Genomic DNA, 16,185 nt, shown 5'->3' with positions numbered 1-16,185 from the left:
CTGTTTAAGGAAACTGACGGTTTTCACGCCAATCTCCCGCTCTGTTGGGGGCGGGGCGCTAGGCACGTGGGGGGGGCAGGTGCTGCGGGGGGAGCAGCGGCCGCCTCGGGCGCTTGGCCTCACAGCTGCACGGGGCCCTAGGAGCGCTGACGTCACTGCTAATGCGGGCCGGGGGACACGAGCTCTCTGCGCGGGTTGTTTTGCAGCATCAGGCGGGGGGAGGGGCTTGCTGGCCCTGTCGCCCCGCCCATCCTTTGCCCCGCCCCCGCTGTTGGGCGTTCTCCTGCTGCGCATGCGCTTATCTGCCCTGCTGCCTGAGCGAGCCCCGGAAGAGGTGATGGCCGGTGGGCGGGCTCGTTGAGCTGTGGCCCGCCTTACACGCGCGCTGCTGCGCGTCACAGCCTCGCCGCCCCCGTTCATTGGCTGCTGCCTCGGGGTCGTGGCGGTCTGACCCGGGAGCGCAGCCGGGTCGCTGCGCATGCGCACTGGCGGCGGCGCGGGTTGGAGAGTCTCTGGGAGTCCAAGCCAACGGTTTGGAGGGAGAACGAGGCCGCCTCGAAGCCCAAGGCCGGCGCGCGAGCGGCCGCTTCATCCGCGGCGGAGACGGCGGCGCCAGCTCCGCCGGGGGGAGGGGAGCGCAGCGCGGGAGGGAGCCCCACGCACAAAATGGCGAATAAAGAGAGTAAGAGGCGGCGGGGCCCGGCCGGTCCCTGTTCGGGATGGAGGGTCGGGGGTCGGCGGGTTCTTCTCCCCGGGCGAGGGTGGGGCGCCTGGCGGCGGCGGCTCCGGGTCTCTCAGGACGGGCCGCCGCTGGGGGCGGGGCGATCGCGGGGCTGAGCGGCCCGCAGTGCGGGCAGGGGAGCGCGTGGCCGGGCGGAGCCGCCGCTGGGTCTCGCCGCGAGCGGTCTTCGGCTTAGGGAAAAATAAAACGTGAGGCCGCGGGTGTTTCCCCCTCCCCCACCCGGCCCGGCTCCCGGGAGCCGCCCGCCTAGCGCGCCTCTGTCTGTCTGTCCGTCCCCGCCCGTGCAGTGTTCGAGGACACCGTGGAGGAGCGTGTCATCAACGAAGAGTACAAAATCTGGAAGAAGAACACCCCTTTCCTGTATGACCTGGTGATGACCCACGCGCTGGAGTGGCCCAGCCTCACTGTGCAGTGGCTGCCTGATGTAACGAGGTGAGACTCGCCTACCTGCGCAAACCCCCCTGGAATAGACTTTCTAGTAAAAGTAACCGCTTGCAAGAGGGAAATCATCTCTATTTAAGCAGTCAGGCCTGTCTTCAATATCCGAACGACTCCTCTTGCTTCACTGTAGAATAAAGAGCTGACTGCTAGGAGTACCAACACTGGAAAAGCTGTTTAATGTCAAATGCCTTTGACTGCATTGACATGGATTTACCATAGCAGGTGCTGATGTCAAAATGCCTCTACTTAATGTATGTGCACATAGAAGTCTTATTTATACTATTCAAGTGATAGTGACAAACACTCTAAAAGACTAGGATGTCAGTGTTGTTAAGGATGTACTTGTCAAATTTATTGATGTCAAGAACACCTGGAGTTCAGCTTGTAAACATTTATTCTGATATGCCTAATGTGGCAGGGAAAATATTTTTCCCAGCTAATCTGTAGTCTTCTTCTGTATCATCCCAATTTCTATGGAACTTTGCCTCTAAAAATATTTAAAAGTACAACATAACTATTTTTAACTTTTTGTAAGACCCATCTGTTTTATTGAACAGGCCTGAAGGAAAGGATTATGCCCTTCATTGGCTAGTGTTGGGAACACATACCTCTGATGAGCAGAACCATTTGGTTGTTGCAAGGGTCCAGATTCCTAATGATGATGCTCAGTTTGATGCTTCTCACTATGATAGTGAGAAGGGAGGTGAGTATTGCAGGAGTTTTTAGATTAACACTGCTGCTAGAAGAACACAAACAGTGCATACCTTGTTTAATTGTGTTCCAACTTGGGTTTTAACTTTAAAAATATTTGAAGGGTCTGTTTATAAACTATAAACAAGTTTATTATACAACAGTGGCTCTCAGCCTTTCCAGACTACTGTACCCCGTTCAGGAGTATTTCACCACACTTAAAGACTACTTGCTTACACAATCAGCCTTAAAAATATGAAAGTGGCACAGCACACTATTACTGAAAATTTGCTTATTTTCTCATTTTTTACCATATCATTTATAAAGTAAATCAACTGGAATATAAATATTGTACTTGCATTTCAGTCTGTCGTGTATAGAGCGGTATACACAAGTCAATGTCTGTATGAAATTTTAGTTTGTACTGACTTTTGATGTCAGTGCTTTTTATGTAACATGTTATAAAACTAGGCAAATATCTAGATGAATTGATGTACCCCATGGAAGACCTCTGCATACCCCCAGGGGTATGTGTGCGATGGTATATAGTGTAGTTCTAGAGCCTTAATATATTTTACTCTGACCCTTTTAAAAAAAAAAAAAAATCTGAAAGCTGATAACAATTCATGTTAAGTCAGTCTTAGAGACCCTCCTGCAAAAGTCTCCTATTTGACATACATATTGACTTTATTAGGTCTTTCATTTGTGACGCTTAAGCTAACTGGTAGACTCTCTTAAGCAAGAGATTTACCCCTCGGAAGGTGTTACGGCTGGTCACTACTTATTGTGATGACCTGTTCAGATTAAGAATACAGTAACTCCTCACTTAACATTGTAGTTATGTTCCTGAAAAATGCAACTTTAAGTGAAAGGATGTTAAGCGAATCCAATTTCCCCATAAGAATTAATGTAAATAGAGGGGTTAGGTTCCAGGGCAGCTTCCCCTGCTCTGCAAGCCCCAGGGGCAGGGGCTCAACCTCACCCGCCAACTCTACCCCTTCCCCCAAGCCCACACCCTTGACCCGCTTCTTCTCCCCCCACTTCCTCCCCCTTTACTTTGCACACTGCATCCTGGTTCCTTCCCCCTCACTCCCCTCCCTTCTAAACGCCACAAGCCAGCTGATCACCCCGTTTGGGAGGCAGGGAAGGAAGGGAGGAGGCGCGCTGAGTCCTCCCCCCTCGCTCCTGCCCGGGGCAGTCAGCTGGCTTGCCGCGTTCGGGAGGGAGGGGGAGCCTGTGTGCCGAGTCCTCGCTCCTCCCTCCTGCCTCCAAAACGCCGTAAGCCAGCTGATTGCTGTGGACAGGAGGTGAGGGAAGGAGGAGGAAGGTGCTGTTCTGTGGGATCTGCCTGCGGGCGGGAGGCACGGGGAGGGACACACGTAGGGAGGCTGCCAGCTGTGGAGAAAGCAGGCAGCCAAACAACTAAGAGTGGAGCATTGCACGGCTTTAAATTAGTATGTTCCCTAATTGATCAGCAACGAAACAACATTAAGCGGGACGACTTTAAGTGAGGAGTTACTGTACTTCACTGCTTTCAAGGTAAGAAGATAACTTTTAAGATTTTATATTAAAGGGCTGTAATGTAATTAATCTTCCATGTGAGTTGTATTACTACATTAAACAACTTGCAATTATGAAAAGCCTGAGAACACTGGCTTAACACACTTGAAATAGTTGATACGATTTTAATCAAAAACATTTTTTATATGTATTAAAAAAAAATCTAGAATTTGGCGGCTTTGGATCTGTAACTGGTAAAATTGAAACTGAAATTAAAATTAACCATGAAGGTGAAGTAAATCGTGCTCGCTACATGCCTCAGAACCCCTGCATCATCGCTACAAAAACTCCTTCCTCTGATGTGCTGGTTTTTGATTACACCAAACATCCATCTAAACCGGGTGAGTCAACCTGCTTGAATTTGTATACAGTATCTTCTCTAGTATTATAAATGTAGTCTAGATGTAGACATGAGTCTGACAGTAGTCCAGTTTATTGTATTTTGATGCTAAAGCACTAAGTCTGAAGGCGCCTTAACTCCCGTGCTAGTTAAAAACAATTTGGATTAGTTAGAATATGCTTGGGGTAATTAAGCTCAGGAAGTTTGCCTCAGTATTTCAGACTTGAGGTGATAGAGTAGGACCCTCTGTGGCTATCTTTAGCTATCAAGTGTTTTGTAACCTACTCTGAACATGAAATTGAAAAGCAAATCCTGCTTCTCCCTGTAGTAAGCGCATATGCAGACAATTTTGAAATTTTATTTTATTTTGCAATGCAAAAATAAAAATTCCATCAATTACAATCCATCATATTCTTCTTATTTAAAGGAGCTCTAAGAGCTAAACAATGGCTTGTTTCTTTTTTAGACCCAAGTGGAGAATGTAATCCTGACCTTAGGCTAAGAGGACATCAAAAAGAAGGCTATGGTTTATCATGGAATTCCAATTTGAGTGGACATCTTCTCAGTGCATCTGATGATCATGTAAGAAACTAACTTCCCCCTTTGTTAATACAAAACAAAAGGAAGAGTTGCTGATTCACATGGCCTAATAGTATTTTTCCCCATAAAATCTCTTTCACTGGTCTTCTCTGTCCAGGGTGCATCAAAATGCCTTCATAATTTTAATTCTGGATGTTCATGTTTCTATCCCTTATACCCTGAAAGTCCACTTACCATGACACATCCTTAACAGGAGGAGGTTGGGATACCTCTATAGCCAGTTAATGCCTATCCCATAATAGCTACTCCTGGGGGTATTCTGTGCCCAAAAAAAAAAAATTCTTCATATTTTATATGTCAAAATAATGCAATATAATCACATCAATTTCGGTTGTTTCTGTAATTTATTTAAACTACAATACAGAAAGAAGTCACTAACTATTCAGCATTTCCTAAACATATGAAAGTTGCAAACACTGTAACTAATACCTTGCATTCCACTTAAATTACATTACAGGACACCAAACAGCCAAAAAAAAAAAAGTAGAATGTAATTTTAAATTGCTCAGACTTTCACACATGAAAGTCGTACAGTTTTGCTAATCATTGTCCTGGACCTGGCTGGGTACTTTGGGAAGTGCTTGGTTCTGATTGTCCTGATATTTATTGACTGCTTGGTAAATGTTTTATTTGCCCTCAAAGTCTTTTTTTAATAGGTAAGTAAAATAAATCCTGAGCTGTAATCTAACCCCATTGTGCCACTTTGGCACAGGAAAAAAACAGAAAGCACATAGATCTTCCTAGCTGATTCCCTTACTGTCATTTATAAGACTTTACATCATTCTGGTAATGTAGGGGCCTTAACTTTTACAGGTTTTAAGCTCCTGGGGGAATTGAGTGAGACTGGGAACAGTTAACTAACAATAGAAACATTAATAATGGTTTTTTGTTTTTACATGGGGTGTATGTGGTGGGATCTGCCCAAGCGGTCTAGCCTGCTGTGTCCCCCGCCCTTATGAGAGCATGGGGGGCAGGTGGGAGGGACAAACACCGGAGGCAGGAGGGGAAAGGGGAACAGGTCAACCATTCCTCCCCGCTAGGCTGCAGGCAGGGGAGGAGGGCGCTAGAAGGGGATGGCTAGATGGGCGGGGGGGCTATCAAGGACTTGTAGGGGTTCGATCAAGGACTCGGGATGGGCATCTGGCTCCTCTAGCTGCACTAGGGGAATATAATAGCATTGGGGGGGGGGAGTGCAGTGAAACAGGGGCAAACTCAAACGGGAGGGGCACAAGCGCACGGGAGGGGGCATGGGCGCACAAGGGGAGGGGCTAATCAGGGCAAGGGGGGGCCGCAGGGGGAGGGAAACAACCAGGCTGTTACTAGGCAGGCAGGCTGCTGCTACATTTCTGCCTCAGAGAATGAGATCAGTTTAACCATCAACAGCAACATTAACAATGGTTGCTTTTTTTTTTTTAATTTAAAAGTCTTTATTTTAAAAAATTGTTATGTTTTAAATCCTTAAATTACTCTATTTAAGAGCAGTATACTATCCCATTAGCTTAGCTGTATGATCTTCTGATGAAAGAACAATAGTGGAAAGTGAACTTAAAGGATTTTCATTTGAGTAGAATCTTACACAGCTCCATGCAAATACAGTGACAGAAACTTCTTGAATGTGTCTGGTCGATAGCCATATATTCCAGGAGGGAACTTGACAACTCTCTTCCTGATTATTGAAAGATACTGGATGTAGTCATATATATACTGATCAGAATCAATCCAGACAAGGTTTTTAACACCATCACTAGAGGCCAAGTCTGTTTTATTTAACTGGAACACCATGAATCTGAAAATACAGCCCTCTGTATGACTACTGGGTGCTCTAAAACTTTAGGATCCCCCCCATACAGAATCTTGGCCTTTTTCTAGGCAGGCAGGCTGCTGCATTTCTGCCTTTGGGACAGAGCCTGCATTGTGCATAATAAAATGCCCTACCCCTCCACGCCCGTCCCTCTCGCTTCTTGGCATGCATGCATGCCCAACCCTACCACCTGACAGTGATCAGCATCTCCCACAAAGGCATGCATGCACAGCCCCCCTCCACATGCAGTGATTTGTGTCTCAGAGGCTGGTCCAGGCACACTGGAACAGATGCCCAGCTTGGGCTGCCGGGGAAGAGGCACGTGTCCCCTCACAGATTTTATGCATTTTTCTGCGTGGAGGGCACAGAAATATGCAGACCATATGGAGGTGCTGAATTTTGTCAGGAGTAAATAGCCAAAGGGTTTGTTATTGAATGGCACGATACAGTCTCTCTCTTTTCCTCCCCTGTCTCCTAAAGAAATTGCTGAATGGATGTTATATTAGCACTAAAGACACAAACCTGTGAGATGAGGTTAATGTCTTGGGTTGCAGCAGCATCTGTGGAAATCTTTTCTTTTAGTCTCCCTTTCTTTCCCTGTCCTTCCTTCCCCAGCAAACCCAGCTTTGGTATTTGGTGGACTACAAAAACTACATTCTAATAAAGTCTGGGCAGAGACCCCAATAGGAATATCAGAGACTCCCTTTGGCTTTAGTAAGCTTTCTTTTTATAGGCAGTTATGATGGTGATGTGTAAGGGCATGTCTTTTAAAAAGTCTCATTTAATAAAGTTAAGAATGATGGTCTCAAGTTACAGAAAACACATGAATGCCAGCAGTGTGGCATAACTATGTTAACAGTGCTAAAACCAACATAATTGGAATACAACTAGAGTACTATCCATATACTGAAATATTTACACCAAGGAAAGCAAGTCTGAACAATAAATTACATTGTATTAAAATGTGACTTTTGTCTGCAGACTGTTTGTCTGTGGGATATAAGTGCAGGACCAAAAGAAGGCAAAGTTGTTGATGCTAAAGCAATCTTTACTGGACATTCTGCAGTAGTAGAAGATGTGGCATGGCATCTGCTTCATGAATCTTTATTTGGATCAGTTGCTGATGATCAGAAGCTTATGATGTAAGTTTGGGCGGAGAGTTGGGGATGGGGAGAAGTTGAGCAGTTCTCTGGAACTTGTAATTCCCTGCTTGTCAATGCAACAGTCTAGACAAGCACTGCACACTGCCTAATTTAAAAAAAAATCTATTCAGGCTATGAGGTGGCCTGCAATCCTAAAATACTCCAGCCTTCTGTTGCATTAACATGAAGATAAATCACCTAGATTTTACAGCATTACTTGTATTTCTAGGAATCTGGATAGGAATAATCCTAAATGTGCATTTCCTTCCATTTGTTTTACTGTTCAGTGTTGCCTTTCTTACTAAGACTATATTGTAAATCTAGACCTATGGTTAAACAAATGGTGAATGGGAATCCTGATTCTACAGTTTCTCTAGTGACCTACATATTTTGGGTACTTTTATGATCCCATCATTGTAGGCCCAAAGCCATGTTGCTTTGATCCACAGAACCCCTGCTCAGCTGCCACCTAATCTTGTGGGTGTCTAAAATCACTAGATGCCTAAATTTCCGCTATAAAAAGTTCCTTAGCACCTAAGTTTCTACCTCCAAACATGTGCATTTCTTCCTTAGGTAGGCATCCAGACACCTAAGCTCCACTGCAATTCTCAAACCAGGTGAAGATGGGTGTTGCCCTCCCTATCTCTCCTGTGGGCTGGATCTGGCAGGTGTTTGATCTGAGTGCAAAACAACCACTTGGTTATGGCATATACTGAGGGGTAGAGGAGAGAGTGTTTCTCAGTCTCGCCTGTTGAAGCTGTTCCACTTTAGCCCAATGAATGTTTGTAATATAGAGACCGTGAGGATGACTCTGTAGTCCAGTGGTAGGGCACTTGCCTGAGAATTGGGAAACCCTGCTCAAATCCATTCTTGAAAATCATGCAGAAGGAGGAATTTAACCTGGGTCTCCCATATTCCAGGTGAGTACCCTAACCAACGGAGCTAAAAGTTAGAAGGGAGGCTGTCACTGCTGCTCCCTCCTCAAGTCCTTTTGTTTAGCTGAGGCTGTGTTCCTCAATCTTATGTATTTATCCTCACAACACCTAGGAATTACAGTAGAAGGGGCACAGAGCGGCTAAGTGACTTGACTAAGGTCACAAATGGAGTCTGCAGTGGAGCAGAAAATTGAACCTAGGCCTCACCAAGTTTTACGCTGGTGCCCTAACCCGTGGACCATCCTTCCCCTTGATTGACCTGATAATTCTATTTAAAAACAAGCTGTAAATACCGTCAGGTGGACTGACTAAATATTAATCTAGTGCTGTGAACTTTTTCAGACATGTGAGGAATCCAATCACATCTGTTTGCTCTAACAAATTACTTGACAGACTAATCATTCCCCTTGATAAAAGGGAAAACTCCTGAGGTTGTACAGTGAATGCTTTGCTTTTGACAAAATGTGAAATACCTTGGTGCTATAAATCTTCTAACTGATTAGTATGTTCTAAGACAGATGGGATTGTACTAGTATTGTATGACAAATGACTCTCAATTCTCCCTCTTCCCCCCCCCCCTTTTTTTTTTTTTTAAAATGTTGAAACTTGTATACCAGGCTTTTCAGCCTGGAAGGAATGTTTTAGTCCCAAAGTAAAGCATGTTAACTTTATACAGATACTTAATATATACAGTTTTTATGTAGTATGAAATGAGTGCTAACTTCGTGACCAGTGTTCATTCTAATTGTAGCCTGTTTAGATGAAAAGTTAGTGCGCAGCATACTAGTGTGCTGTAGATCCACACACCCTAGCTTGCTGGATGCGAACTTTTCATTTAGACAAGTCTTCAGACTGGGCTGTTTCAACTGCTGAATAGGGTTTAGTGTGTGAGAATTGGTTCTCCCTTCTAGCACCTTTGACTGGCATTTTTTTTGTTTGTTCTTCCTTTTTCCCATCCCTTCATCCAAAAAAGTTGGGACACGAGGTCCAATACTACATCCAAGCCAAGTCATTCTGTAGATGCCCATACAGCCGAGGTCAACTGCCTGTCCTTCAATCCCTACAGCGAGTTCATTCTAGCAACTGGTTCTGCTGACAAGGTGTTTTACTTATGTATATTTTTAACATACTATAAAAATTGAATGTATATGCTCCTAAAAGTGTGCTTAGACACTAGTCACAAATGTCAATAAAACAAGTGCAAAGGGTAGCTAAAATGTATTAATTTAAAATTGAGTAACTTCAGAGGCTTTTGGAGTAAAAGTACCTTATTTTTTTTTCCCTTTCCCTCACAGACTGTGGCTTTGTGGGATCTACGAAACCTTAAATTAAAACTTCATTCTTTTGAGTCTCATAAGGATGAAATCTTTCAGGTGGGCAGAAGACAAATGAATAACTTGAAGGTTTTAGAATAAGGTTGTGCATATTGCTGAGAGCTCCGGATCAGGTGGGAATATGGTTTGGTTTGGAATTCTGATATTGTGATCAATTGAAATATATCTGATCACTGAGATCTGTTGCAAGAACTAATAGCTGAACTAATGCCACCATTAAGCCTTTGTTTAAGCAACATAGGTAATGTGAGTAGACTTTTTTCTCTTCTCCCACAAAGTATAATCACATTATCATATTATCATATTAACAGCAGCACACAAACTGGCATTTTATAGGAAATGCTTAGATGCTCTCTCACTGTGGTTAAAATAAAATTAATAGGGCAAGTATAAAAGCCCAGCAGCTTTTCTCAGAATAATTTAAAACAATTCTTGTGTATGTATCTATGCTTTCCCAAAATCCATCAGTGTGCCCTGAAAGATAAGAGGTTTGGGCTATTTCAGATGGGTAAAGAATAGATTCTGAAGTTGAGGACCCCTCTCAAAGAACTCCTGGGCACCAGTTTCCTCTCAGAGGGTTCTCCAGCTTTGAGCACTCTGCACCATGGCATGTGGGGAGAGATGGTCCTTAACATTAGCAGATAACAAGCCATTTTATGGCTTTATAGACGACAATCAGCTCTCCAAAACCAACTGGTAACTAATCAGCCAGTGTAGCTCCAGAAGATTGCTTTCATGTGCACCTGAGAAGATATGCACAGGGAAGCTGTCTTTTTATTTGAGTCAAAAAATTTCCTAAAATATGTATGATTGAAGTCAGGCGTATAAGACTTAGTTTGACCCAGATTCGTGTTCCTAAAATATATGTTTCCAAAAAAAAAAATTTCACAAACAGAAGGCAACTCTAATTCCAAATATTCCCTTAAAACTGTAACTTTATTCAATGACTTTCATTTTATGTATGATTAGGCAAGTTTAAAAGTGATTTGCAGACACACTTGACCATTGTAGGAAATTGAACTAAATAATACCGACACTTTATGGTGGTATAGCAGTTTTAATGGTATAATTCTTGAGGTTGGATTTCTTCCATGGGGAAACTTAAGATCCTCTGAATTGTAGGAAAGCCTTGATGTTGGGGTACATGAAGTGAGAAGTAGTCTATATATTTTTTGGGTCTATCTTCTCTAAACTTTTCTTTTTTTATTAAAAATGTTGCTCAGTTATGGCTGTAGCAGTTCAAGCATTGATAGTTAAAACTGGCAATGTTGGTCATATCTAAAGTTACTAGTTCAGAATACATACAAAGTCAGTAACATTATACTCCTATTTTTGAGAAATGTTCTCTTCTTACAGGTTCACTGGTCTCCTCATAATGAAACAATTCTTGCTTCAAGTGGGACTGATCGTCGGCTAAATGTATGGGATCTAAGGTAGAGAGGGATTCTGTTCCTTTATTTAAAACCTATGTGGAGGTAGCAGACACGTATCCAATATATGCAGTAGGCTTTGCATTTGTACTTAAATAATTAAGCCTACAATTTAGGCATAAGCTATTTTCTGTTTAAAAACTAGCAAATTTCAGTGTAGGAATACTTTGCTGTCTTTTTACTGATCTTTGCCAGTTAAGTTTAAAAAAAAAACAACACAAAAACCTTCTGAACAACTATGCATGTCTCCCTCCCCCGACCCCCTGGTCTTTTTACTAATAAGTGATCTCTGCCCCAAGGGTCCTTTATTGATCTAATCTGCAGAATCTGATTTTTTCAGCAACCAGTGGTGATGACCCATGTTTGAAGATTAAAACTTTGGGTGAAGAATAAGCCGCAAGAGTAGGAATTGAAAACAAAGATATTTTCTCAATGCAAGTGTCCCTGATAGGAGAAGGGCATAGTCCTCCATTAGCTATTATATTTTTTTAACCCTAATTCCCAAATTGACTTCTTGCCCACTTAAATGAGATAACTATATTGATGTTGTAACTACTTCAAGATTTTAAGGGTTTAAACATACTTCCTTTAAACAGCATTGTTTTCTTTACAGTAAAATTGGAGAAGAGCAATCTGCAGAGGATGCAGAAGATGGCCCTCCTGAACTTTTGGTACGTATTTGCTGTCTTTAGCTTGGAGACCTGCTGATGCCTCATAAGAATTTATCTTATTTCTTAGACTAAAGAACTGCAATAGCAGACCAGACCAATAATCTGTCTAATCCAGGAATTTACTTCGGGCAAATTCTTCAACGCCTCACTATCTCTGTACTTGATTGTGGCTCTCAACTGCTAAGTGAGTTTTAAGGCAGTGGTTCTTAATGCTCCTTTGAATGAGTGCTTCACAGAGTGCCATTGCTGCAATAGGTCTGCAATGTTGCCTATATCCAAGGTCAGGTAAAGTGTAGAAAACACAGCTGTAGGTTATACTTTTAACTATGTATAAACCAAAACTAACCTAGTTATCATTGAAACAAAGTATAGTGTTTAATGTTTCCTAGATTACGTAGTCATTTAGGGTTCTTAACAACTTAATGCTGCTATAAATGGCCATGTTGCTAATAGCAACTTTACAGGAGGAAAGGAAATAATCTGAAATAGCTTCTTTAGTTCATGTTAGGCTCTTCATCAAATGATTTACAAGCAACCACTATATTTTCCGCACAACTATGCGGGAAAACAGTTGTTATTGGTTGACTTCCACATCCAGTAATAACACTTCATCTTGCTTCTGGGTAAAATAACCTAATATAGAGCTTTTTGAAAAGGCAGGAGGCTGCTGTGCCAAGTAACACGGATAGCAAGAATGCTTTTTTAAATGGTGTTTCCTGCCTTCTCCTCAACAGTCCTAATCTGAAATGTTTGTGTGTGGGCGGCATTTACATGTTGTTTGTGGCGTATGTGTTAAGGCAGCTACTTTTAAAACTGCACCTCAGATCTCCACTTACAGCAGAATGCCAGAGTTAAGAACTGACTAGTCAGCTCCACGCACCTCATTTGGAATTAGGCAGCAGCAGAGACATGGGGGGCGAAAGGCAAATACAGGACAGTACTGTGTTTAAGTGTAAACTACTAAAAAAGGAAAGCATTATTTTTCCACTGTATAGTAAAGTTTCAAAGCTGTATTAAGTCAGTGTTCAGCTGTAAACTTTTGAAAGAACAACCATAACACTTTATTCCGAGTTTCGAACATTTCTGAGTTACGAACGAACAACCTCCGTTCCCTAGATATTTGTAACGCTGAGGTTCTACTGTACATAGTTATACCTTAGTTTTACTTAGTTTGCTAATGAGAATAGTAAATTAAAATATTTCACTACTTTGATAATTGTCTAGAGATGTCTTGGGTCATTAAATTTGATCTTATTAATAGTTTATTCATGGAGGACACACTGCAAAGATTTCAGATTTTAGTTGGAACCCTAACGAACCCTGGGTAATCTGCTCTGTATCTGAGGACAACATAATGCAAATATGGCAAATGGTGAGTGTCAGAACTTAATTTCTGCATTGCTTTCAGCTTCATTATATAAATGAAAAAGGTTATTCTTCTCTTTAAAAAGTCTTTAAAAAAGACAGACCATGTCTCATGGAGGCAATCTTTTTCCTCTAATTAAATGGATTTAGCTTATGACTTGAACATTAAGACTAATATTCATACCAAAAAAAGTTATCTGTTATGACTTGTATATCATTTTGAATTTTATTGAGGATAAATTGAACTAGAAATGGCTAATTTCTAATATATACCAAAAACATCAATTTCGACAGATGAGATAACTGCAGCTAAGTTGATATTTTAGTATCTTCAAAAGAAGAAAAAATAGATCTTCAGAGTGAGTTTGCAGATATTGCAGGTTTATATGTGCTATGCTATCCAGAATCTAAGCTTTTGTTTTACAAATAGCTTCTAGAACTCCTAATTGCAAATTTAACTGCATTTTTAAGACTTCTGGGAGTCATGTTGGCAGTCATTAATCCTAGTTAGTTATAAGATCTTAGTAGTAAAAGAGGAAGCCCTACATTATCAGAGTCCCTGTAAAGCAGGACCATTGCCTGACAGCAGTCATTTGATATAAATTAACACCACATGAGTTTTGCCAGAAAACCACAGCTACTTAAATAACATCAGCTAAATGTATATACAGATGTACCTCCCCTTCGGTCCACTTGAGTTTTTTTGCTTGTAAGTTGAAGGATGTGTGTTTTGGAAGCAATTACTACTGGGATAGTAGTTTTAAAGTAAGACTGAAACTGGATATGAGAGAGGGACAAAATCTTTTGGGTAAAGAGCTAAATGGATTAGGATTAGCCTAAAGTGCATCAATATTAAAAGTATGTAAATGATACTTTATATTAGTGTTGATTAGTCTAGCCATTTTACATAATCTTGAAACTGACTTCCCTCTTAAAGTCAGGGAAAGGGATACTTCTGAGAAAACAATCCTGTTCTCAAAGTACCTACTCCTCACTTCTGCAATCATATGACTTCTAAGATTAGAAAAAAATACTGTTAATCAAATGTGCCTATCACTTTTTGATACTTGTAATGCAATAACTTGTGTCTCTAGGCTGAAAACATTTACAATGATGAAGAACCAGATATAGCAGCATCAGAACTGGAGGGTCAAGGAACATAACTTTCTCCTTAGGAAAAGGAAGACAAGAATGTTGAGTGTTTGTGAAGTGGCTGACATTCATATAAATTATGTTATTGTTTGTTTTTTTTGACTACTATATACATTCAAAATATTCTCAGTTGAATGTAATGCTTATACCAATGCTTGATTTTTATCAAGCACAAAGCTTGTATAGTTGAATTTAATGGGATATCCCTGATTTTTTTTTTTTTTTGGCACCTTGAAGTGAGCTATAGCAAACTGTACAGCATTTAGGTATTGGGGAAAATAAGTGACTGAATACCATTGTCTATTTTTAAAACAAGCTTGCAGATTCCTGTAAATGATTAGACAACTCAGAATCCTCACTTTTCCTAGACTAAATGCATAAATGTTTTTATCATATGTAAAATGAGCTTTTCACTTTTACAGAACACTTCCTGATTGGCTTTGCATAAATAAACTTTTTTGAAGAAAATGTTTGTATTAATTGAAGAAGAAAATCTAACTACTGCCTAGTGGCAGTGCTCTCCAGAGAATAGGGTGGCTACCTTTCCATGTTTGTCTGCATAGATGTAGAAAGTTGTGTGGAGGGGCATGAGAGTTACCTATTGCCTGATGCTAAAGCTTAATACTTAAACAGCTGTTCCCATGGTTTCCTCTCTTAGTATTTCTAATATTTAGCTGTAGGGATAATGTATAAATGAGGTCTGGATGGAGAGACAGATTCTGATCTCAGAGGCACTTTAATGAAAGTCAAAACAAGTTACCTGTAGATATCTTTTTGGAAAAAAACATTTTCCTTGTACTTGAACTTTATAAAGGACATCTTGCTCTGTGGCTAGATGGTCAGCTTTCAGATCCTTGTGTAAGTCTTCAGCAATGCTGTCCATGAGGTTACTTTAAACCCAAAATCTTCATATTAAAATCAGTTGGTGTTTAGGTATCATGGGAGAGGCCTCAGACAAATATTATAAACTGCTATGTAGGAAGACCTCATTATTATAATAGTCATTCATATACTTGTGGCCATAGTGCATGCTGTATTATCTGGCTAGTCAAATATATTTTTGTAGCATCCTCACTGTGTGGAGTGAAATACAAAAATAGACCTAGGAAAGGAGAGCGGATGTTTCACTCAGTATATATCTGAAATGGCATCTAACTGTTGGAGTAAACAATGTATTTTAGCTAACTAAATTGGATACATCTAGACACTTCTATTGAATTTGGATGCATCAGCCTTTGAGGCAACTGTCTCCTTAGCTGTAGAGGAGTTACATATTCTAGTCCTGTCTCTGAAATTAGAGTTATCTGCAAGCTCTTTAATTTCACGGTTTTAATAGGGAAAATATACCTATCCTCAATACATGTATGAGTTCCTGTGAAGAGAAAGGATCTCTGCTTTGGGGTGGGCCCATATCACACACAAGAATGACCATACTGGGTCAGACTAATGGTCCATCTAGACCAGCATCCTGTCTTCTGATAGTGGCTGATGCCAGATGCTTCAGAGGGAATGAACAGAATAGGGCAATTGAGTGATCCATCACCTGTCATCCAGTCCCAGTATCTGGCAGTCAGTTGCATCCCTGACCATCTTGGCCAATAGCCTTGATGGTCCTATCCTCCATGAACTTACTTAATTCTTTTTTGAAACCAGTTATGCTTTTGGCCTTCACAACATCCCTGGGCAATGAATTCCATAGGTTGACTGTTTTTTGTGTTTGTGAAGGGGTAAATAACACTTCCTCCACACTATTCATGATTTTATAGATATCTGTATATAGCCCGTCAGTCATCTCTTCCAAGCTGAACAGTTCTACTCTTTTTAATCTCTCTTCCTGTGGAACTTATTCAGTTCCCCTAATCATTTTTGTTGCCCTTCTCTGTACCTTTTCCAATTCTAAGTATTTTTTTGAGAGAGGGCGACCAGAACCACATGCAGTATTCAAGATGTGAGTGTGCTGTGGATTTATATAGTGTCATTTT

The 16,185-nt window shown here is 41.3% G+C and overlaps 1 protein-coding gene across 3 annotated transcripts; it reads left to right on the top strand.

Moving 5' to 3' along the window:
- The first annotated feature begins 424 nt into the window (after positions 1–424).
- Positions 425–14,671, top strand: RBBP7 (RB binding protein 7, chromatin remodeling factor). Of its 3 annotated transcripts, XR_005589186.1 has the most exons (13): positions 425–682; positions 1,030–1,174; positions 1,741–1,886; positions 3,601–3,774; positions 4,240–4,355; positions 7,156–7,316; positions 9,225–9,351; positions 9,547–9,624; positions 10,942–11,018; positions 11,629–11,686; positions 11,754–11,870; positions 12,948–13,058; positions 14,146–14,164. XR_005589186.1 is itself a non-coding variant. In XM_039504072.1 (12 exons), exons 1-12 carry the CDS (start codon positions 667–669, stop codon positions 14,212–14,214), a joined length of 1,278 nt encoding a protein of 425 aa, XP_039360006.1. In that variant the 5' UTR covers positions 426–666; the 3' UTR covers positions 14,215–14,671. The 3 variants fall into 3 exon arrangements, 1 of the variants encoding a protein (XP_039360006.1); XR_005589185.1 differs by having other exon boundaries at positions 11,629–11,870; XM_039504072.1 differs by lacking the exon at positions 11,754–11,870 and having other exon boundaries at positions 426–682; positions 14,146–14,671.
- Positions 14,672–16,185: the final 1,514 nt, after the last annotated feature.

This window comes from Mauremys reevesii, linkage group 1 (assembly GCF_016161935.1).
Source record: "Mauremys reevesii isolate NIE-2019 linkage group 1, ASM1616193v1, whole genome shotgun sequence".
Classification (NCBI taxonomy): Eukaryota; Metazoa; Chordata; order Testudines; family Geoemydidae; genus Mauremys; species Mauremys reevesii.
This window is presented reverse-complemented; position numbering and strand designations above follow the sequence as displayed.

Bases quoted from the DNA above. Each gene is read 5' to 3' on its own strand.
- RBBP7 (XM_039504072.1), top strand. The intron at 1,887-3,600 runs GTGAGTATTGCA...AAAAAAATCTAG, and splicing joins CTATGATAGTGAGAAGGGAG to AATTTGGCGGCTTTGGATCT. The intron at 13,059-14,145 runs GTGAGTGTCAGA...TTGTGTCTCTAG, and splicing joins TAATGCAAATATGGCAAATG to GCTGAAAACATTTACAATGA.